The sequence below is a fragment of the Sinohyriopsis cumingii genome, chromosome 3, assembly GCF_028554795.1.
Source record: "Sinohyriopsis cumingii isolate HCF-2022 chromosome 3, ASM2855479v2, whole genome shotgun sequence".
NCBI classification, from domain to species: Eukaryota; Metazoa; Mollusca; class Bivalvia; order Unionida; family Unionidae; genus Sinohyriopsis; species Sinohyriopsis cumingii.
Window position 1 is genome coordinate 99,508,382 of NC_142963.1, and position 26,103 is coordinate 99,534,484.

The 26,103-nt window shown below is 32.1% G+C and overlaps 1 protein-coding gene across 1 annotated transcript; it reads right to left on the bottom strand.

The window, feature by feature from the left end:
• Nucleotides 1-5,858: 5,858 nt before the first annotated feature.
• Nucleotides 5,859-9,408, bottom strand: LOC149803383 (uncharacterized). The gene is made up of 5 exons (XM_089951396.1): nucleotides 9,303-9,408; nucleotides 8,115-8,226; nucleotides 7,639-7,797; nucleotides 6,489-6,581; nucleotides 5,859-6,122 (listed from the first exon to the last, which is right to left on the bottom strand). Exons 2-5 carry the CDS (start codon nucleotides 8,215-8,217, stop codon nucleotides 5,959-5,961), a joined length of 519 nt encoding a protein of 172 aa, XP_089807522.1. The 5' UTR covers nucleotides 8,218-8,226; nucleotides 9,303-9,408; the 3' UTR covers nucleotides 5,859-5,958.
• Between the last annotated feature and the right edge of the window lie 16,695 nt (nucleotides 9,409-26,103).

Here is a 26,103-nt window from a genome sequence, read left to right on the forward strand (position 1 = left end):
GTGATCTAATTTGAACACTTGTGTAAATCTTTTATTTTAGCTTTCTCGATATTTTGCACTCAAAATTTTGGTTTATATTACACTTACATCATGAAACTGTACGAGAATTAATCCTACATCAGTACTAATCATTGTTTAAAAACATCCTACGTAAATTTCACTTGTATTTTCCTCTAAACAGTCCACATATTTTCGGTAACTAGGAATCTGCACCTCGTGGCGAGAAATGTCTTTGCCACAACAAGCAAATAGTTTTTCTTAATCCACTTTTGTTTTGGTTTGCTTAGTCATCTAGTGTTTGATGTAAGATCGAAAGTTTCCCAACTTAGGAATATAAAACATATGCAATAACGTGCATGAAGATATATATATATATATATATATATATATATATATATATATATATATATATATATATATATATATATATATATATATATAAATGTATATGTGTGTGTGTGTGTGTGTTTTAAAGTCATTTGATAGATATATTCAATACCTATCCAATGACTGAAACATTATGATACATTTTAATGTATAACATTATTCTACGAGCCACCCATGAAACATAAGGTGTTTATTACGAAATGTTTAGTATTTCTTATAGGTTCCTTATAATTTTATGGTAGAAAAATAAGTTATTTGTTGAATGTTACTAAACGTTTAGTTTAAATACATATAGTCGTAACATTTGTCTTAAATGCAATTTACAAATGTCGCCGAGAGGTGTGATCCAAAGCTTCTATAGTTTTGCGGAAATCGGTTTTCATTCTGCTTATTAAATTTTGTATCAAATGAGAGACTTCCGCGAAGATTGGTTAGTACATTAAAAAATAAAGATGTATTTTAAATGTGATTGTAACAAATGTAAAACTCGACGGGAAAGGTCCTTGCTTTATATCACCACATTTCCAGAACGGAATGAATAGTTTATGGCACTAGTCTTGACTGTGCTGTGTCTTGTTTGTATGTATTCATACACAGTAAACTATATTCTAAGGAAACGAAAACATACAATAAAATTTTCTTTCAGTAGTAGAAATCCAGATCAACAGACGCATTCAATTGGAAATGTTTCATAATATATCTTAAAAATTGATAATCCTCTGCGATAATTTAAGATCTGGAGGGTCTTAAAACCACTTTGTAACAGTTCAGTTTTATTCATTCTTTCAAATGGACCCATATATTGGTATGAATTACTATCATTTCCCAAAATTCTTGTTTCTACTTCCTGTAAATGTCTTCTCCTGTGTGGGCTTTAGCAAGGTGCGCTATTTGTTGACACAATCACGGGTAAATACCTCAAATTTGACTGTTCGTTGAACCGTAAACATTTTTTTTTATTTTCCCAAGTTTTACGTTGATCAAAAATACAATTGTCATTAAAGGATTTATATTTGGTCATTATTTGGTAGTATTGATACTCGATGACTTGGATTATATTTTATTCTAATGCTTTTGCAATCAGATCCGCATGGTGGATACAATTTTTCCTATTTTGTAATTCAAATTACGGTGTAAATGTTCAGGACCTTTTATGTTACAGTTAAATTATAATGATCTATCACTTTGTACATAGTCGGTTTAAAATAATCTCTATTGTATGCGCAAGTATGGATTATGAAAATTAGTAAATGATGGAGTTATAAATAAGAAACACCCGAAACATCAACATCAAAACAAATTGATTAATCATCAAAGAAACACAATTAAAATTTGGTTTTTCTTCACCTTGGAAACAAAGGTCATTTAAAATCTTTGATACACATGTCTAGTATATTTCTGTCGACTATGTTTTTATGGAACTTTCTCTTTATTACTATTCTAAGTAGGAGGCGACATGTATGAACCAGTCTACAATACATTATTTTATATTTGTTGTAGGAGGCAAAGTGTGTGCCTTTATGTTATACTATTTTATCGAAATGACCATTTTGATCAAATAGTTTTTGACTTGTTCTTCAATTACACACATATTGTGCTGTTATTGTTTCAAATAAAAGAGAGCATTTACGCACGTACAAGTAATATTGGATTGATTTTTGTGTCATTTTGTTATCTCCTCCGCTATAAAGATATTTCGACTTCAATATATTTCTACAATGTTAGTATGGCGTATAATTGCTTTTGATGTTCAATTTCATCCAAGGCCACTTTAGGTTAAATATAATACAAATCATTGGATAATTTCATATAGCACAATACTTACTTTTGCATCATAGTATTACGTCGTTCTTAGAAATGTTATTCAGGGTACACAGGGCGGGACGTGGTAGACAACATATTATTCAAAATAACTAAGATTAATCCAATCCTTTCCTTTTACCAACACGAGCTTTTGCCATTCAATAATATATTTTCCAAATTATCTCAGCCCTTTAGGTAACTTCCTTGTCGTTTTGAGGTAACTTATCTTTGTTAAATGTTCAATCGTTATTCTGTCCCTTTAGGTATTCTGACTAATCTACTGTAAAATCTCCTAAAATTACTACTCTTGCATGATATTATGAAGATAGCCTTTAGTAAAAATGGAATCATATAATTAGTTCCTGACATTCGCACCAAATATTTATTTGGACGTTCCGAACACATCTGTTGTTGAAAGATAACGATACTCAGTTGTATCCATCAAATATTTTGTATTGTATCTAAGTATTATAGGGTTTCATTTTGAGGAAGATGTCCTACATTTTAGACTTAAGAGTTTGACGCAATGTTTCCAGCAGATTCGCTTTACAGCGTGATTGAATACAAACTGCTTGACATTTTCTTGTTTATTCCTTGACCGCTCCACTATAATAGTCTTTATTACTCATCTGTGTGTATCTTTCTGGTTCTCTGTCCTATCGATTTGCTCTATTGGGGCTACAATGTAGATGAGATCATTTCTCTTGGTGATTGTTGAAAAGGTTGTTTGCATAAGACTTGCTATTACAGACCTAGTTATTTACACAGGTAAATACGATTAACATAACGATAGTTATCTAAGCCAGCTAATAACGGGGAAATGTATTCAGTCGTCACATGGGCGAGAAATTATGCAGTTATTAAATGAGGCAGATGGGGCATTCTCTTTCACATTTGTAAGTCAAGGGATTAGGGGTTTTACCCAATTTTTTTTACCTAATTACAGTATATATTTTTGCTGTCAACCTAAGTACCTAAAATGAAGCCACGTACAAAGGTTTTATAAATACAGACTCAAAAACATAAAGCCTCCCCAAAACATAAGCATGCCATAATTTGTTATATCCAAAGAAAGAAAAATTAATTTAAACAAAATATATTAGTAACATGATGATAACCTATAGTAGCAAAAAGAAGATATGCAAGGTAGATAAATCCTGTCCATTTAAGTGATACCTAGCCTATTTTCATTGTAATTTCCATATGAAGGGTCATTCGGGGATGGGATTAGCAGATTCCAAGTGAAGTGGAGTTATGTGCTGGATTTGTGTCTTGGACAGTTTGCATATTAGTGCAGTATTGAAGGCGTAAGTGACAATATGATATTAGAGTTTAGCGTGTTCATAACAAATTCAAGATCAGTACTCTTGGGCTTTTCACAAACTATTTTGAAAACCTGTGGTGGAGTGTTCCTATAGCTTGAAACTATTGAAGGATAAATAGAGATGCCTATAGTTTTATGGAAACAGTTTGGTGGCGATGGATCACATGTGACCTTGATGGCACAATAATTGTACTTTCCCTATTGATAAGCAATAGGACTGTAAACTTATCACAGATAACATCTATAACGTTTAGAATCCAACGAATAATTCAAAAATTCTACCATAGAAGAATATTCATAAAGCGAGATTGTTATTATAAACAAAATTTAAAGCAACATTGCTCCAATGTATCTGCAGAGATTTTGTTACGTGTGACAGCACGACAACATACTAAACTTAAGGTCTTTCTCAGCCAACCTGAATAAAAGCGTTTAGAAAAGTTTTAACTGCACATCCTTTCCCATTTTGATCTGTATTTCATATTAAATAATGTAAAGTGCAAAGAAATTTAAGGATAAATTTAATTTATTATGAAGTTAAATTTCCCCAGTACGTGGTTTGAACCAAATTACCATTTGAACGCGCCGGCAATCATTGCGTTTTTCTCCTTCGATCGTGTAAATAATTCTGACATGATCATACATTTATTTCTTAACATAGCTTATCTGTAAAACCACATAATTCTTGTATTAATACTTGAACAATCATAATACGGTTTTATTTAGTCGCAAAGAATATTTGTTTTATTTTTCGAAATGTCAGTGAAAATTAATGCAGTTTTACATATATCAGTCAAATATATAATATATTCTTCCATTTCTTTAATCTATATTACGTGTTTAGATTTAAAATTTCTGAAAAGCATGGGTTCAAAGTTGTAATATTTTGGCACATACTATATGAGCTTGGCTTTGTTTTAAACACACAGAACTATATTCTTCCAAAGCATAAACAAAACATTAAATAATTTTTCTGCACGTAGCTGTCGTCAAGAACACTATAGGTATTTAGTTGGGCAAGCTTCTTTCAACAACTGGTAATCCTTTGTTATAATTCAAGATTTAGTGAGTCTTCTATAAAATTACTGCCTTTTCAGTTTCATTAAATCTTTCAAACAATAATATGTTGACATTTGATAAATATATGTTTTCAAATTTCTGGTTTCCACTTCGTCAATATTCTTTATTGTTTCTGTAACTTTATCATCCTTTAGATGTTGAGCAAGATGAATTCATCAGTAGCAATCAACAGATAACTATGTAAAACCCTCATTCTTTTAACATAAGTTTCTTTGTGGGTTTCGTTCCTATTTTATTCATGGATGAACAATAACGTTTGAACTAAGCGATTTATATTCGTATTCGTTATTTGGTGTTAGAGAGTTTTCTTGATATGGGTTGTTCATTGGTAATTGGAAGAAAATGAAATTGATGCAAGTTATGAATAAATAGTGGAATATATTTGTATATTTATTATTTAGGTTACACTGCACATATGAGGAATCTCTGTACTTTAGACTTAAATCATCGTGATCGTTTACTTATTTGTTGTCTACCGTAAAGAACTGCTTGGACAACTCCACCCCTTCCGCAAATTTTGTACATACATGAGTAGAATGTTTGCTCAAAACAATCATTGCTGTCTCTCTTGTTTTGAAAGCATCGGTGTCGGTTTGGTTCCTCAATAACAGTTTAGAGAAACAATTGTAACTATTTCAAATTTAATGTATACAGTCTGCTCATTTGAAAACTATGCTATCATACTTCTTGCGAGTTGACATGAAGCAAAGACACACTCGTCATGGCATTTGGTGTGCTGTTTTTGATGTCATTGACATGAATGGATTTTTAAGGTTTACAACCTGACTGCTTATTGGCTCAATATTGCTTGTAAAATGTACAATATAGAATGACAATAACATTTTCTCTTTTCTGGCACTGTCATTTGCGTTAGGTGTTTGGTTACAAAATAAATTACAATATAGAACTCCATGTAGATCGCGTATATGATTTCTTGGCGTCATCAAAAGATTTCATTTCATAACATAGACCACATATCATTGGGTTTATGTATAAAACATAATATTTATTTCACACCTGAATACAACGATGTTTTAAAGACTATTAATGAGTGTAATCTTCATTAATAAAGTTTTTAAATTGCCTGAGTCTTGAGAGTGTTTTGAAAGGATACCGATTGCTGACGAAATATGTCTATAACATATATGGAACCTTTGGAATGTTTAAGGATCACATATGTCTGCCTCATTGGAGAAAACATGGAGAGTAACTTAAAAAGGATATATAACAATGGACGAAATAATATTAGGAAATTAACGTTTTATTTAGGATAGGTTCGCTCCTTGAGCAGTGACAATTCATATACTGTTATCAACATTAATATTATTCAGTATTAGCTACATTGGAGCAATTGCCATTGCTCTTTACACACAAATATTATCATACGATTTCTTGGCATAAGACGACATGCCAACCGCAACAGTTGTACAGATTTTAGTACCTTCGATTTTCACTTTGGATAGCGTTAGACAGGGTGTCATACTGCGCTTAAAAATCTTCACCTTTTGGCACCGCGACCAGTCTTTTGCTAGAAAGAAAAGAACACAGTTCAAATATGAAGTTTACTGAAAATTGCTTTGAGCTGAGTAGGTTTGATGTGCATTTGAGAAGGTAAAGCTTGGAGTCTGCTGGGGAGAATATATCTGTTATACATTTTTCTTGACTAGGTTTAACATTTATCTAACCGTTTTTCGTTTCCACACAAACCGCAACATGATAAGTACCACAACAAAATACGACGCAAGCACTCATTCAGTCAGTTTTAGCTACTGACTATGCTACTGTCACATAGATGAGGACAACACTCCGAAACCAGTAACTAATTATACTGAATGCAAATCCACTCGAATATGATCATAGATCTAACTTACTTGAAGTGAAAACGTGGACTTACCATGAATGGTCTTGTCATAGAGGATGTGCTCACGGAAGGTAACATGCAAATATAACTTCTGACTGTGTGATATATGCGTCAATCCCAGGCATACTGCAGAGAGAACATTCAATATACATTTTTAACTTAGATGAAGACAGATATTTCATTGTATTTCCCTTGCAAAAGGAACAGTCTAATGCGGGGTAAAGTACATTGATCATACATATGATGATGTTTGACTAAGAATGATTGTATAGTCTTTATCCGAATGTTTGAAGTCTTTTCAGCTTAGTAAGAAAAACTTTACTCACAGGAAATCCTTGCATGATCATGATATCTATCTATCTAACTATCTATCTATCTCTCTACCTTCCTACCTACCTATCTATCTATCTATCTATCTATATATATATATATATATATATATATATATATATATATATATATATATATATATATATATATATATATATATATATATATATATATATATATATATATATATATATATGTCACAAATCAAATATATATCACAAATCAAATATTTTATTATTGAATCTGGCCATGTTGTTGTGCAAGGAAAATATTATTATGTTGTTGAACAAGCAGGGTACCTGTGTGAAATTAGGTTGCATGAGTGTTGTCCTATAATCAATTTCTAAGTAAAGATACATTTTCTTTTATTCGTGAGTAGGTATAATAAAAAGTAGTACTAGAGATAGTCTTGTGGTAACATAATGCTCCCGCTGTAATTGCTATCCAATACAAAAATGACCAGAGATGTATTATACAACGGTCTGATTAACAAATCACTTCCTTGCATGTCTAGATATATTGCAGGCCAGAATATGTTTACTGGGTCAGTCTATTCTTTTCTACATTTGTTTTACAAAATATATATAAGTTATTAAAACAAGAACAACTACCTACTCTGATTTGAATTTCAATGCATAATTGTATTCATAAATACCTTGTTGATTCACTGAAGTATTTTCAACATTGGGGTTATCTTGCAGATGTCGTGTTTTATTTCAAACGTGTATACATAATCCAAGGTAAATACATCATTTGGTAGATACAAATGCACACAACTGTACGATAAGAAGATAATGTCAGCTAATGCATATGTTTCATCTGTAAGAAAATAAAAATACAACCGGACACTTACATCCAACATGGCATATTTTGCAGGTTGTTCCTTCGCACTTGACACGATTGTTTCTCTTCTCTAGACGGGCAACCTCTAAGGTTCCCATATCCTGAAGCTCGGCTAGGTTGTGACCGGCGATGATTACGTCACTGCTGTCAACACTAGTGTAATCCTTACCTTTGTTGAACGAAAACGTTGCAAGTATAAGTAAGTGAAAAAATGCAGTCTATTGTATTCACTTATATATTACCCTGATATATAAGAATGAAACTTATTTTAATTCCTTATTATAGTAATATATTCAAAATGATATGTTTAAGCGGTAACGATGCAGATTCATGTACATTTCATCAGTGTAAAAGTGGTTCAAGATCATACATACATACATACATACATGCATCCATGCATCCATGCATCCATCCATACATACATACATACATACATACATACATGCATATATACATAAAAGTAAACCGTACATGTAAGGATCTTACCATTGTCAAGCAAATGCTCATAGTCGATTTCTTGTTGAATTATCCCGGATCCCTGTACGCTGACCAGGTGGACGGTAATGGCAAGAACGATTAAACTCTTCATATTGATCACCTGAAGTAGTGGTAGTAGTAGTAGTAGTAATAATAATAATAATAATAATAATAATAATAATAATAATAATAATAATAATAATTGTACTAGAAGCGGTAGTATTAGTAGTAGTATTAGTAGGGGATATTTACAAGTGGTGAATTCTTAAATGGTACCATGTAATATATACTCCCTCATATGTTAATGATCCTCCTGTACGCGTATGAAGTTTTCAATAAATTACATATCCGAAATATTCATGTGTTATCTGCGAATATATAGGTTTCTTATGAGTATCATAATGTCACCGTAATGTTTTTAAACAACTGACTTAATTCCATCTTAGAACTGCTAGGAAATGGATCCAAAGATCATACCTCTTTCAATATCGTCCTCACCTAAAAGAATTAAACCACGAAATGTAGTGATTAAGACCGAATTTAGCGGTAAGAAAGGAAATCGCGTAAGTAGAGGCAAATCAGTGGACGAACAAACTGTGTGTATCCCAATATTCCTGACATATTTTAAACATCGGAATAAGATTAAGATCAGCAGCAGCAGCAGAAGCGTGAAAGAAACTAAGGATCAAGTTGATTTTAAAATGCTTATCGGTGCATCCAAGAAAACGAATGACAGAATAAAACCTTAGAGTGGTCATCAAATATTTTTTGGGTGTTGTAGTACTACTGAATATAAATGGTTTGCACTGTATCACATTGACATTTCACATTATTTACTCATTTCAAACAGACGAAGATTAAACTTGTATGCAGTAAGGACATCAACTTACCACTCTGCATAGCAATACAACAACATGAAAATCAGGTGTACGTTTCTTTTTTTAAGATGATACAATCTAGCAGCTAAATGATTCGATTTGTCTATTATAATTATAGACAAAAAGAAACAATTTATTTTAAAAAAATACCCCTCCTTATGAGAAATGTTTAATTAAAAATGATATGTTATTTGCTTGTAATACTTGCAAGCATTTCGAATATTTTGAACTAGAGGTTTCAAATATATTTGATAACATAGCAGAGAGCGAATCGCGTTCCAAGAAGAAAAATAAATAGTCAAAGGGTAGTTTAACTCACCTAAATATCACAAAAAGATGCTCTGAAGCTAATGGTTTCTTCTTTACTTCTACTTCCAGTACTCAGAGAGGGAATGAATTTCCTAGCTGAAGAATGCTACTTAAATAGGACACAATGTAGAAAATGAACCAATTAAGTCAAAGCATTTTTATGTGATTTACAAATGAAATGCAAGGTTGATTCTTTAACGTAAACTATTCACTTGGTTGTTTTCAATTGAAACTGCCACAAGACATAAATAAAAGAATATTATATAATGTCTAGGCTATTAAATACTCTCTAGCGTTAAGTATTTAAGAGTGCCCGAGTTGGATGTATTGACACGTGTTGCATACTCAAGGTTTCTACCTAAGACCCTGTGTAAATTATTTTTGTACACGCTTTATACTTCTACTATGGATTACCTCATTTGGCAAAATTACGTTTCATTTCTTATGCAAGCTAAATTGGTTGTAAAGTTTCTTTTGCATCCAGCCTGTCCAAAGTAAACACCTTGTGTGTTATATTTTGCTAAAATTGTATATTGTTTTTAGGCGCTCAAATCTATTTAAGTGTTTTAATATAAGTCATAATGCTTATCAAAACATCTACTTGAATGTACTTAATATAAAAATAAAAATGTTTCTATACAGCACTACCGCTTTAAATATTTATTCATCATCATACTAAAGCAAAACATATTGACGTTTAAAAGTTTCTTTAAAAAAAACGAGAAAGGGGATTGATATTTGAATTATCTATTTTTAATGTGCATGCATTGCACACAATGTTGCAATGCTATAAGTGTATTGAATATTAGTGTCAGAACGGGAAAATATTTAGATTCAACAAAATTATACTAAAACTGGTTTGAACAGTACAAGATTGTTATGTAGTACAAAAGCAATACCATTGTATAAAGTCGTGAATATCAATGAGGTTCAAAGGTATTTTATTTTTTTCTTAACTGATAATATGTTTTCTTTTTAGAAGTCAAAACATCTTTTATTATCTATTAATTCGGGATATTAACCAAACAAATATACTTGTTCATTCATCCTCCTTCGTGCTATCCGGAATATTTTATACAGCCCGAGGAAAACCGCATCACTGTCCTGGCAGAGGTGGTAATTGTACCATGTCGCCACCTCAATGACCACACTGCTCTGTTCACCATGTAGGTAGCAGGTGCACCATTTTCTCCGCCGATGATTCATTTGTTATGGTCTGGGCTATAGTTCGTATAAATGTGCATGAATTAATTGTAGAAGGAGAAACCCATTGTCAGAAATTGTTGCCAAACTTTATATATTATTAGACAGTGACGGAAGAAACTATGCTAAAATTATATGTTATTAAGTAGACACTGCTCCCTTAATGATCAGGAAATGATGTCTTTAAGGACTGCAAACACCTCCGTGTCTAGGCATGCGTTTCCAAAGCAGGTACCTGTCAGATATAATAGAGATTGTTACAAATAAATTATAAAAGTGGCTTGAAATAAAGTATTGACACACTCATGAAATTTCATTTTCAAATATTTTTAAGTACAATACCCTGTTACAAGGGTTCATGGTGGCATAGAAGTGGGCCACCTTAAAAGCGGATTTTTCTTATATTGAAATAATGTGTGTTTTTTTACTAATAATACTGAATCTTCTTCCAATACCTCATTGAGGTTATAGTAGGTACTTCGTATGCTACCGCGCTTCATAGTGAGGAATTTCAGAGGAGTGAAAATGGACGTATTTTCCATTTAAATCGACTTCATTTTGAGGCAACAATTTACAGACCACATCATTAAAGAAAACCCAACAAGTCGTAAATATAAAGAAGAACAGCAATGATAAAGCTGCATTAACGATGTCCGTTGTGGAATCAATATTTACGACTCAGCTGAAAATGACGTGATCATTACATTATTGTGTAATTTATCTGATATCACTTATTATCTCCGTGTTTTATAGGACTTTGAAGTCTGAACGAAACTGAATGTACGATAACTGTATGAGTCTGTTAAAATGTTTAAAGATAAATTTAAAAATTTTATGTCTCAACATTTCTCCTTGTATTAAAGAGAAATACGTGTCATGGTAATCTAAAGTAATTGTTGGCTTTACGTTCCTATGAACTATATTGACATTACGGCCAGAAACAGCGGGATAGACAGTAATCGTTTCAAGGGTACATTAGAATAATAAATGCCACATCATGAAAAACATTTTTATTTTATCTCGAGTTTGTAATACGCTATTGATAAATTAAAAAGCAATGAAAGATTACTGTGACCCAGGTCGCAGCTTTGATGGCATTCCAAAAGCAGCGAAATTTTTTTCACAAGCAATTCCAAATTTTGTTTCTTCACTTTATTGTCACTGAGACCTTCTGTCTCTTCTCTGTCAAATCTTGAACTGAAAGTAAGACTTTATCCATCAAACTCTATATATATATATGTTAAAGTCTGTTACTCGTCTCTTCTTTAGCAGCATCATTATTTAAATTACGATATGCACCAGAACTCGTATAGCTGTGGTTGCAACATGTCTTTTATGAGGTACAGAAAATAAAATTAAAGATATACTAAATGTTCCAACATGTCTTCGATGAGGTACAGAAAATAAAATTAAAGATATACTAAATGTTCCAAATATACCTCTTATACATTTTGTCTTAGTTATGCATAAATTAAGATTGTTTCATGTTTAAACAAGTGAACTTTAATATTGTTGTTGTAGTTGTTGTAGGGTTTAAAGCCATTTTACAGCACAATATAGGCTATACATGGCGGACAGCATAATTGGTGGAGGAAGAATCCTGGAAAACGCCGGGAAGAACCACAGAGCCACGAGAAGCTACTGGCAGGCATTCTTACACACTCACGTTACCCGAGCTGAGACTCGAACTCACGCAGACAGAGGTGAGATGGCAGTGATCCGTAACGGTGAGCGCTTTAGACTACTCGGCCACTCGGGGCCTCGAAATTTAATGTGGAGCTCGGGAGGAGGAACTACGGAAGGTTATGGTTGGAATGTAGAAATGAATCCCAAAAAGATAACATTAAATTGAACATCATAAACACATTTTTGTGAGGAATTGTGACTGCGTCTGCGATATATTTACGACACTTGTCCTTGTAAAAGAACGCTGACGTATCCAACATAAAAAATTAAATTCATTGAGAATTATTAAATATATTCAACATCATGCTTTTGTGGTTAAATGTTATATATTCCGCTTTTCAGAAACCTTAAACTACAATTAAAAAATTCAGTGACTAAACAAATGAATCAAGAAAATTATGAAAAAGTGAGATACTTGTTCGTGGACGAAGAATTCGAAATATTATGCCATCATTTATATATTTTAATAACCAAAACTATATAAACACGTTGAAACGAAAATACTTTGATGAACATATGTTTACAATAATTCTACAATCACCTACGTTTGATACAGTTGACTTTCTCTCCATGAGATGAATCACATGTCACTCTTCATCATGTAAGTAGTGTGAAGATCTAAATATTAAGAGTGTAACAAAAAGGTGGATATGCACAAGTGTGAAAATAGGTAACACCGAAATAGTTTAATAATGGTACAATTACCCTGCTTCAAATACTTTATTGTACTATTTGGATAGGCATGTTATTCCATCATCTTGCTCCAAACATTAACATCTCATACCCTCTCGTACTAATTATTACGAAATCGAATATATCACCTACGCTTTGGTGGATACGCAAAAACTAAAATCAGAAGGATACCGAGTTTTGTGACAAAATATACTAATCGAGTCCCCACATAAAGATTGTATCGAGCTATTCATCGGAATGCAGTCAGGAGTTGGTAAAGCGAAACTGGTCATGGGCCATCTGTATCTAACTATATATCCATCATCTTAAATTTCAATATCCAATCTACTTAATGAAAGTGAAATTGAAATTACATATGAAACGAATATCTTAACAAAAACAAACATCTTAACAAAGACAAAGGAAGTCCTTTCAAAGCCATGAACGTTTTCAGTTTTAAAGTTAGGAGATATGATCCATCCATACCTCAATGGTATCCGTTAATTCAGACGGGATTTCTAAACTCTTTAAAGATTGATAAAGTCTTCAAAACTCCATTTGATGGTAGTTTTATGGCTACTTTTAAGTACTTGGAAGTGTAAATTAGGACAAATGAACGTTATAAAAATGATAAAAGATAAAACTAATTTTAGCAAAATGAAAGAGAAATATACTGATTTATAAAATTATAAATTTCCAAATATTTGGGCAGTATATTTTAAGACACGTGTTACAGCGTAAAATGTCCTCCAGATATACAGAATGTGAATAGGATATTGCTTTCAGTTGTTCTTTTATTTATTTTAATTTTATTGCAGGTAATAATTGTAAAACCTGAACCTGTAGAAGTCTTGTTTTCTTAAAGAGAAGTGTGAATATTGTTATTCAATTTATTCAATTAGAGTGTTAGATAATACTAACGATTTGTATTGACACGATATTGCACAAATGCTATTTCTAAGGCTTTAGAAAGAGTATTAAAAGGTAGGAAAATGTAAGTCGAAAGGTTGTTTTGGTTTGAGAAAAGTAGATTACAAAGGATAATTTGCTATCATAGATTGGAAAACATAATAAAGTCGATTTGGGGAAATTAGGTAATCACGTGTAGTTGTACAACGATGTTCAATAACTAGTTACAAGGAACATTCAATAAGATAATTGTTTTCGAAACACCTGTCAACACTTCCAACTTAGGTCCACTTAAAGACTTATCACTCTGATAAGATTTAATAGTCCTCAACATTATTTGATACCCTTTCATTTAGCGGGACTGGAAAAAATAAAAGTTGGTTATTGTGCATTGTTACAGAGGTTTGTGTAAATCCCAGTTGGAGAATGTACATGTTTGGGCAAAACTTGGGCTATATCTGTACACAATAATTTTCATTATTAAATCATATCGGAATGGTGGAATTTAATCGGTCAATTCTCTACATTGTGTTATTCTTAAGTAGCATTCTTGTGGAATTTGTAGTAGAGAATAAAACATATATATGTGTGTCTACATCTTATGGCTAGAAAGTATAGATCAAGACATCTACAAGAAATAAAAGGTATTTTCATTCATCTTAGGAATGCGTTGCTTGAAATGTGTTTCCAAGAATAGGTTCTCCTTTTTCTTCCTATTCTGAAATCAACTCTTTTCTTTTCATGCACCTTCAAATCAGTTTTTGAATTTCTTAGGAGTGTAACTGATCATTCCAAAGGTAATTATGTTCAATTTACACTTCGAGAATACCTAACCATAACCATTTAATCCGTATAATCCTTAATGTATTCCCTTTGAAGAAACTGGTCCCAACAATAAAGTATTTAAATTTAGAAAGCACACATTTATTAGTCTCTACTCAATGAACATGAAGCTATAGGCCATCGTGTCTAACCAACGGTCATCCATCCACTTTTGTATCGTCTTTGTGGATCCAATTAGATCAATTACTCTAGGAAAGAGAAAATGACATAGCTCGTACAAAATCAAAACCCTTAAAGATAATGATGATCAACATTATTCTATGAGCACAAATACTTTCATCTTAACAGTCATATGCATTGTCATGTTCTAATTTGCTTCGTACGCTTCCCAAGTCTGCCTTGGTGAATATTTCAGCATTTGCTGTAGCAATCATGTTTAACTGATTCTTGTTGGATATTCCATTTCAACAGACGAAGCACATATCTTCGTTATAGGAAACTGAGTAATATTGAGTGAACTTGGTACTGCCGGGCTGGTAACTGCATCTTAATTCTTGGACAGTGGCCTGTAAAACTATGTCTGCGTATAAAATATTCCAATATCACCACTTTGGGGCCTGATATAGCTCCACTGGTTTACATAACATAATTTAAAATCTCAGTCTTCCAAAGTATTGTAAGAACACAACCTAAGTTATTTATCTCCCAAGTTTGTATGATACTTAGTTTTCCTCCTGTACTCCATTACTAAATGATCATCAGAAACGTATATATTTAAAAGGGAAAAATGAATTAAATATTGTCCCTCTGTTTGAAACTATGACAGCCTCTGTATGTTCTTCACCCTTTATGCCAGGCCATGTGGCAGCTTCTTCCGATACAGATACTAGTTGAGACATGTGGAATATAATATAACGTTGATGATTCTGGAAGAACGTATTCATTATCAGAAGACCCTAACCTATCATCGAAAAAGGCTTGATATATGAAATATCTTCAGCTCTTTGTGAACTGAAAGGAAGAAAGTGGTTTTAAACTGGGACTGATTTTAGTTTTATTGTTTGCTTGTTTATAAAGCTTAAGACAGGATGACATATATATTTAAAAGTGGTTTTAAACTGGGACTGATTTAAGTTTAATTCTTTCCTTGTTTCTAAAGCTTAAGACAGGGTGACATATATATTTAGAACTGGTTTTAAACTGGGACTAATTTTAGTTTTATTGTTTTCTTGTTTCTACTGATTAAGACAGGATGACATATATATTTCAGCCTGGTGGAGTTTCTTCACTGGTTAAACCAGACACTGAATTGCGTGTAGAAACACGGGTGGATGATCGCCTAATATATGCGATGGCTTGCAAAAGGCTTAAAGATATTGAATTAGGCACCCAGGAGAAAGGTCAGCATAAAATGCTGTGATAACTATTGGTTATTCCTTCAGTTTTAATGCCTCAAGAGCCTTTTCGGGACGATGGGTGCATGTCTCCGCTGAAACCATATATGTGGTGCAACCAAATTCAAAGTAGGGGCAAAGGTGTGAATGGATCCTGTAACTAATAGGCAAGTCCAGTAGACCAACGTTATAGAAGGAACAGACCACACTTCTACTCTATGGCCCAGAGACACATATAAATGCACGATGTCCACCATTAAATGTATCCTGAGAAGAGATTGAATACGTTATGGGAAATATGGATGCCTTCTAATGTTAAATATACACATATCATTGTTTTATATCATAAGGAAAGGAACACATACAATTTACATTAGACTCGTACAAATTGTCGTATCTTGTGCGACAGCGAATCAAAATTTACAAAGTAATAAATTCTTCTTGATTTGGTGTGTATTGGTCACACTTTTAAAACTACATCAAAAGGAACATTATTCAAAGCCAATAACTCTGGAAAATGACCTAAATTGATAAAGAATATTCTAAAGGACAACATAGAAATTTCATGTGGTACATTTCACTTTTCGCCTCTCTTAAGGCTTGTATTGCCATTTATATATATATATATATATATATATATATATATATATATATATATATATATATATATATATATATATATATATATATATATATATATATATATATATATATATATACATTGTTCCAATTGTCAGAACAGTCCAATTCGAAAGGGATGAAAGTGCAAAAATAACAAAGATGCATTAATCCCTATTAATTTATAATAATCAGAATCAGAATCAGTTTTAGTTTAATATCCATTTCTGCCTATCATTTACATAACTAGCTGGCAGTACGACAAAGATTAAACCTTTTTCAGATTCTTGGTTGGCCAGCCCGGATGATGCACGTGTCCTTTCTACAACGAGGAATACTAATTTTATTACCATAACCGTCTTTTTCATGGCAACTATTTTGTTCCACCAGTCTCAGCTAGTATCTGTGTGGAACGACGTGTACTCAAAGGCGCAGTAGATAGTGAAAAACTGGGAAATAGCCTCCAGAAAGTAGTGTTAATTTATAAAATTGAAAATAAGATTTGCTAATTGTAATCTGTTGATGGGAAAATATCGTAAACTACCATGTAAGACTAAATTAATCACAAAATATAGAGAAAAGATAAAATATTTAGAGGAAATCGAGACACTAATTTTTGAGAAAATATATGCAAACCTAATGAAACATTTGATTCATGTGATAAATGTGACGAAACATAGTCACTAATATTCTAAAGATGCAGTGTAACATTTGAATTATGCAGGGTGTTAAATGAAGTAGACTTTAATGTATGTACAAGTTTTTGATAGGGTCAGTCCTTCTAAATAACACTACTACTGATATATGTTTTTAACAATTGAAGTTTAAAAAGTGATCAGTGACAATTCTTTGTTTTGTTACTTTGCCTTGCTTGCATAACAACATAAACAAATATGTCGATAACTTCATACATTCCTTAAGATAGTGTATAATAGGATGCTTATAATGAAACATGAGAACGAATTGATATTAAAGAACTTATTTTAAACCTGTTTAGAGACCATGTCTGTGTTCAAGCCACGTGTACATTTCATCTGTCCAAACACTTGTACAACAGAGGCACATACTCTACTGGTAAAATCTTTACGTATTTCATGCCTGTAACGAGGTACTTGGACGATTTTTTCTAGGCACTGACAATAATTGAATATACACCTTTTTCCTCACTGAGCCATTTAAAGGTTAATCTTATCTATACAAGGTTTCGCTGTCGCAAGACAATTTGACAAATATTTAGGCTGGACACAAACTTACTAAATATATTACAAGAGTACACTCTGCACATTTTTTCTACGCAAACATTCCAGAATATTATTCTAAGTCGCCCTGTAATAGATATATATATATATATATATATATATATATATATATATATATATATATATATATATATATATATATATATATATATATATATATATATATATATATATTCCATAAAGTAAATTTGATTCAAATTAGAAAGTATTGTTAAAAGATGTAAAGTTGCATTAAGTTGCCCTGTAAAGTATATATATATATATATATATATATATATATATATATATATATATATATATATATATATATATATATATATATATATATATATATATATATATATATATATATATATATATATATGTTTGGGATACACATAAGTCTTAGGTACAAATGATGCTGATAGTCTGAAGGTAAAGATAGAAGCACGTTTGAGATAAAACATGGATATTTAAACAACAAATATTAAGGACCTAAGTGATTATAAATATTTAATATTGTTGTGGGTTTTCTCCTTGATTTGTTCAACGATAATGCAATGCACATTTTTGCGCATGATCTTTATAAAATGTTCGAAACAGGAATTCCATAAAGTAAGTTCAAAATATCAATTTCATTTTTACGAAATTCGGTTCAGTATGGTAAAACGCCGGATATATCATATTGAAATTTGACTCAAATTACAAAGTATTTTTAAAAGATGTAAAATTGCATTAATGCTTATACAGAATGTTATCTGTAGCACACTTTACCACATATGGACATTCGCTACAATTACTCTTCTTAAATAGCTCTACATCTAAAGCCCTTTTAAACGAGTGAAAGAAAAATAATATAGGAAAATATTTTCGTTCGTAACGTTGATTCCAATCCTGCAAAAAGCATCACAATGTAAACACCTGGCTTAAATTTCGTTTGTTCCATGATATTATAATTACTTGTTTGGATTATTTAATATAAAATAAACAAATTTTTAATATATACTTTAAACTGAACGTTATTTACTTTGGGCGTATGCTATACTACCTGTAAATAACAAATGTAGGTAGAGCTGCATAGAGATGATATGTATGTATTTGAGACGTGTTGCGAACCTCTTTGCAGTGTTAATTCCAAGTGAAAGAAGAAACTGCATATGGATTTCTCACACACTGAGCCAGTATTAGTTAATCCGATATCCTGACTGTAGAGTATAGATTGCAAATGTATGGAAAGGAACGAAAAGAAAGAAGAAATAAACGACACCTTTTGGTAAAGTACCAACACCGAGCAAATCAAAACATTGTGTGTAATGTTTTAGAAGTTTGTTGAATCGCAGCGATGCGGCTATAAAAGTTATTCAGTAGTTCTATTGATTATGATTACCTGATTTAGAAAAATCAAATTTCAACTTTTTTCAATATCAATGAAATGATTAGTGTTACCTGTGTTAATTGCAAACCCTGTATTGTGCTATTAATGTGTGTCATTTCTTAAAGCCTCATAGCATTCTCAATTTTAGTACTGATGCTTATCAGAGATTCTACTTCAACATACTGAATATAAAATGGAATATTGTATACGCCCCGATTCGGTGTATAATATATAATGCGTCTAACAAACAAAAATGTAAACGTTAAAACTGAACCATTTCTAACTCCGAAAACCTGAGTAAAAGAGGAACGATGTCTAATTAATCCAGAATTTCTTAAAATGAAACAAATATTTTACTTTTATGTTGTTATAGCTGTCTTCCAATGTTCAAAGTTCCATTTTTTTTAATTACATTTTGTAATTTGTCATTAAATGACATCTGATTGGCTCTACTTTACTGAAGTAATTCATGGGGCCCAGGGTGACCGAGTGGTTACGGATCACTGCCATCTCACCTCTGTCTGCGTGGGTCCGAGTCTCGAATTCGGCTAAAGTGGGTATGTGAGAAAGCTTACCAGTAGCTTCTCGTGGGTCGGTCGTTCTTCCCGGGGTTTTCGCCCGGTTCTTCCTCCACCATTAATACTGGCCCCGCCATGCATAGCCTATCGTGTGCTGAAAAATGGCGTTAAACACCATAGCAACAACAACTGAAGTAATTCAAGCTGCTTCTACATACATACATACATACATACATACATACATACATACATACATACATACATACATACATACATACATACATACATACATACATACATACATACATACGTACATACATACATACATACATGCATACATACATACATACATACATACATACTGATAAAGGTATGTCGCATGCCGTAGAATGCATAAAAGCTACGATACACATCGACTTAACAGTGCTATTTTTTGCTATCAGTATTATGTTCTTGATATGTTTAATTTGTTTGGATTCTCCAGAATATATTCTAAATTGTACAGATAGTTGATTTGGAAGGTTAAAACAGATCACCTGTATTTGTACATTTAAAATAGTTTCAAATTTACACCCGTTCCGTAAACAGTATATGCGAGGTTTCTCCAAGTTATTGATACTTATCGATATGCAAATTCACATCTGTCTGAGATCTACATATTCCTTTCATTCCATTTAGTACTAGGTATGAAATAATTAGGACAATGATGGATAGCAGTTTGTGACCAAGATGTGACACTAATTGACAAAATAAGAAAACGGATTCGATGCCGGCCCTTAAATTGTGACCAGCACCAGTCATGGTCAATACACGTTAACATTTATTGGTGATCGTTTTACTTGAAAACAGCTATGTCACTGGCTTTCATGATTGTATGAGAGAACACTATACATGTGATTGTTGATGAAAACATTAACTGGCATTCGAATAGCTGTTATAGCACCATCAAATAGCTGTTATAGCACCATCAAATAGGGCTAATACACCGCCTAAAAAACAATCTCAAACGAAATGGGATAAACTACGTGCATCCCGTTTGATTGTTATGTAATTCACCATCAGTCTACTCGTATAGATCTAATTTATGAAAACGTTTTGCATAATCGCCGTGCACTTGATGAATGCAAGAACAAATAGGATTTTAAGATTCTTACTATTCACTTTCTTGCCAAATTTATCTGGTCACAATGGAAATAATACCCATTTTTAAATTCTAGCAACATTTATAACAGCCTGGCCAAGATAAAAGCAGGCACACTACTATAAATAGCTGAACCAGGATACACCTCAAATAATTGCAATGCCAATGTCAAATCAAAACATTCCTTCTAATTTCTAATTTCTGGAATATTGGATCTAGTGCTTGTTTAGATTTTTGGACAAATAGCATGCTCCATGTTTCTTGCCATTATTGTCTTCTTGAATAAATACTCCAGAATCCCCAATATCAATTGCACCAACGGCATTTTAAGTTATTGGCTAACATTTGGCTCTTAAGTAACTCGCGGACTTTTATTCATGTGTTTAATTTATCAAAAGCCTCACGACATTTGTCCTACCAATGAAACTTAGATTTCTTGTTGAACACACTTATCTTAGGTCCGGCAATTATGGAAAACAAATTGAGGAAAATTTCCTATAATATTTAGCAATGCTTCCAAATCGTATGAATTTAATTATACCAATATTCGCTGTGAATTCAGAGATATCTTTCACTTTAATTGGTTTAAGCAGAGCCTATTCCACAGCATATCCTAAAATATGAAACGAGAACGACAAAACCGAAGTTTTACCTAAATTAACCTTCAAGATTACACCACTTGTCTACCCAATAATTTTCATATTGTTTCCAATCTATCTTCCCTGGAATCGTTGTAGATGGCAACGTCATTGCGGTACATTTCAAAAGTGTCTAATACAAATGTAACATGTTCATCAAACGCAGGAATGTTTCAGTAGGATTTCTCATGCCAAATAGTATCATTTTATACTGAGATAGTCCATCTAGAATTTCGAATGCCGATCTTTCGTTTGTTTGATGTGAGTTGAGTTATCCAGATTCCTTTAGGTTGTGACATATTTTGCATTTCAAAGTTTGTTAATGCAGTACTTCGCATCATGGACACTACTGATCTTTGTATAATAAATACAGATCCGAAATTTATTATCCTGTTTAGACACAAGAAAACACGGCGAACTTCGATTGAGATTGAATTTACTTTCTTCAACATCATTAATTATCCAATAAATATTGAATTTCCGTTTCAAATACTACAGTGTGAGATTCTTCATGATGTAGGAATATTGTTTCACAAGTATATACCAACGTCATGGCACAGTTTATTTGTTCGTTTCGAACATCAGGAAACATTTGCTCATATTCACATATTGGCTGTTTTAGTTTACGCTTTTCCCGTTGTCCTAGATGTGGAAATCTTTGGTCCAGATTGTTCAGTATTTCTGAGTTCCAAAAACTTGTTAAACTAGAGACATTAAAGTCTTTTTGCATTCCATCATTTGCATCCTCACGATCCGGCATAGGTACACTAAATTGGTAAAATAATGAACTCTCACATCTATATTAAATTCTTTAACAAATGCATATAAAAAATTGGCCGCCAGGAATAGCCTATATTGTGCTGAACAATGGCGTTAAACTGGCGAGATTGCTTTCCCTGGAAATGTTAACGTACTCTGATAATTCTTGGACAAAGATATTCACTAGAATTTATACAGAATTCAAAAACTGGAATAATATTTTATGTGATTCAACAACAACAACAACAACAGCTTACAATATTAATATTGACAATGACAACAATGGCTTAATTTCGCATTGGCTGATAGGGATTGACTAGCAAATCAAAAGAACCATCATCCAAAACGTAATTTGCAACCATATATTGGATAAAAATATTCTTTATTTAATGTTATGTCATGGACTCTTATCCTCCTATGGTAGGACTTGAAAAAATAAACAGTCACTACTGTACTTTATACTGTAAATACTTGGTGGTTTTACTAAAGATTTCTCAGATGTATGAAATTGAAATCATTACCCGGCACAACGAAAACTTCCGAAAGACAAATTAAATTTTACAGATAATTTGTTTACATTTCTCTATGTTTTGAATGTATTCAGATCCAGGACAAACCCTTATTTCTGTTACGACCCTGCGTCTTAAATTATGTAAGAGATGGAAGCAAAGCCGAACATGTGTAATAAAATCAGCAAATAAATCCATTCTCTAAGTTACAAAGTGAACATTTATGAACTACTTACAATACTGTGAATTGCATACCAAATAATCCTAAATGGTTTATCACATGTCCAAATATATAGAATGTTGAGAATGGATTTCATTAATCTAGAATATATTCATGTATCACAACGATATAATCCAGATTGTCTTGTAATGACACCTCAACAATTCCACATAGTATATTAGTTCCAGCAGTCAATGATCTGTCTGTAATTCCAACGAATTATTTAAATAATTAACCACAATCAAATTATAGCTGGGTACAAATATAAACTCTGATCATGGATTCCCAATTACTGATACTAAGGAAATATTATGATTAAATAAATTATATATATAAGATTACCATGATGTGGGTTATTTCTTCATCAAATTTGTAAATAAGTTCGCCTCTAGAACATTCTATGTTCAGTAAATGCTACTTGAACTGGAACTCATTTATCAGTAATAAACATAACCATAAGTCACAAGCATGGCAAAAGCAGGTAACCATAGAATTACCATGGATAAACGAAGGTCATGAATTAAAATCCAATTAAACATATTTGTTTTGAAAAATAACAATTGACCGGTCGGTCCAATCTTTCTTACTAAATTTCAGACAAAATTCAATTATGCAATTCAAGTTAAACATACACAGCGCCATCCACCCACCCCCCACAAAGAAAAAGAAAGATTTGTGCAATATTGTTCATTTTACTTATTAGTCAAACATCTGCATGACAATATGATAATTACAATTACAATAGTTTATTTCTATGCAAGTGAAATTGCAACAGCATTGATATTATCGTTTCCTTGTATGTGTTTAATATTGGCGTTCTTTTTCCTGCAGCATCAAAATGAACTTCACCAATCTGTCTTGTTTTGTTTTATATGTTTTTAATGGAATCAAGAGCATTGCACTCTCTTCCATGAGTAGAGGTTTCATATGAAATGATTGAAATCTGGAGCTGAAAGAATTGTGCACTCTTAATTATTGCCTTTATCTCATCAAAATCCTTCTGACATTTGTCAGACCAATGAAACTTTAATTTAATTACTCCACAAATTTGTCAATTGTTTAGTAATTATTGGAAAAAGGTGTTTTCAAAATTTACGATATCACGCACATTTGAACATTGAATCAATTGCTTTTGGTGAAAGGGATTTGGAATGAAGAATGATAAATTCACTTTTTCGTAAGTTATTGGTCAAATTTGCGTCACTGAGTTGATACAATATTTTAATGGTTTCCAAATAATCTTTGCAAGCGTCGTTTTAGATGATGCCATCGTCATTGTTTGAGTCACAAATATCTAGCCCAGATGTTAACATGTTCATTTAACGCAGAATTCTTGACGGAGAATTTTTCATACCAAAAGACGAAACTTAATATTGAAAATATCCGCATAGTGATGAAAATGTCAACATTTCCGTTGCTCTTTTCGTTAGTGTATTTCACAAGATTTCTTTCTAGTGGTCAAATTTCATGATATATTTTGCATTTCAAATTTTGACAATTGCTCTCCACTATTAATTTCTAGAAAATATATTGCTTCCTGTGGTCAGTAGGATCTTGATCCTTTTCCTTTTAACCTCAAAATTAATAATTCTCTCTCCTCTCTTAAGTGCAGTTGATTTACGAAATGTATCCGTGACATATGGTCCAAATCTTAAATAATTGTGTGGGAGTTCCTTTTCTTTCTGATTCAGATGGCCTCACTGTAAATGCAAGGCATCCATACTAGTTGGTAAATACGTAATAAGGAACTCATGACGTAACATGCAAACATTATTTTAGAGTGCCTGAGACCATACAACTTGTTACGAATGATTGATATATGTCTGTCTTATATCAAAAGTAGATGAATAGCAAAGTTAAGTCAATAAATCATGGACGGGAATCAATTTATCGTGTGGAGACTGCTTTCCATATCTTGGTACGTGTGCCTTCATCTTTAAAATGCTTGAGACCCAATCAAACGTTTATTATGTTCCCTAAACAAAATATACGTACAACGTGTAGCAATAATGTATCTTGCAGAAATAGTCAATGTGGGAAAACAAAGTCTAGAACAGACTGAACAACGGCTGGAATCCTAAACTAACTTGCTATGCCATCAGGCTGGAGGGTGCATACACTGATATTATAAAAAGAAGCATTGTATCTTACGTATCCTCTGAACAAATTCTAACCCAACACTGTAGCAGCTTATGGGGTTAACTTGCAGTGACCATGCATCAACATGGTTTCTTTTCAATCCTTTAAATTAATTCACATATTAATTTTAACGATATACGTGAATTACAGATCAACATATTGAGAGTGCAATAAACATATAAAAATGAACAGATTCACACAAGTGTAAATATTAAATCACAGTAAGTTTCTGTATTGTGTATTTGCCCTAACTGAAATGACTCTCCATTTCCATAAGGCCTTTGTTAGTTGATACACTCCCCTAAAGATTATCAATAATTATTCATGACGATAAAGATTTATCAACGTTCCTACATAATATTAATACTGAGATATTTCTCAGGATGAAGCCAGATCTGGGAATGGGGAATTTGATGACGGAGCATCTGTATCGAATTATATATATATATCTCAAAATTCAATAATTATCTTCTTTTATATTAAATTGAAATGGAAAATAAAAAACAAAATATGAAGTGAATAACTTCAGAAAGATATAGGAAATGAGAATTGTCTTATTTATTTAAAGAAAGTCCTAATTTCCTCATCTTACGACCATAACATTTGATATCTATGCGACAGCGTAAACTTGTTGGCAGTACATAAGTATAGTAAAATGAGTTTTATATTTAGCTTTACCGCCTTTTCTTGACTTTATTGTTTTAAAATAAATTCCAACAAATTGTTTAGATTTTTGACGGTTTCTTTTAAAAAGTGTAGTCGAGACTTTATATTCAGTTATTCAGTAGAATGTGCGATAATAATAACTATTTGCATTGAAAAGATAATGCAATAGTTAGTTCTATGGCTTTGAGAAAGGGTGGAATGTATTAGCAAATGTAATTTTGTTTCTGATAAGTAGAACACAATAGAGGATGTACAAATAATTTAGGATGGAAAACAAATGAAACTTGCTTTTGGCAAATAACGTAATCGATTGGATAGGGGCACTTGGTGTTGATGTATTTAC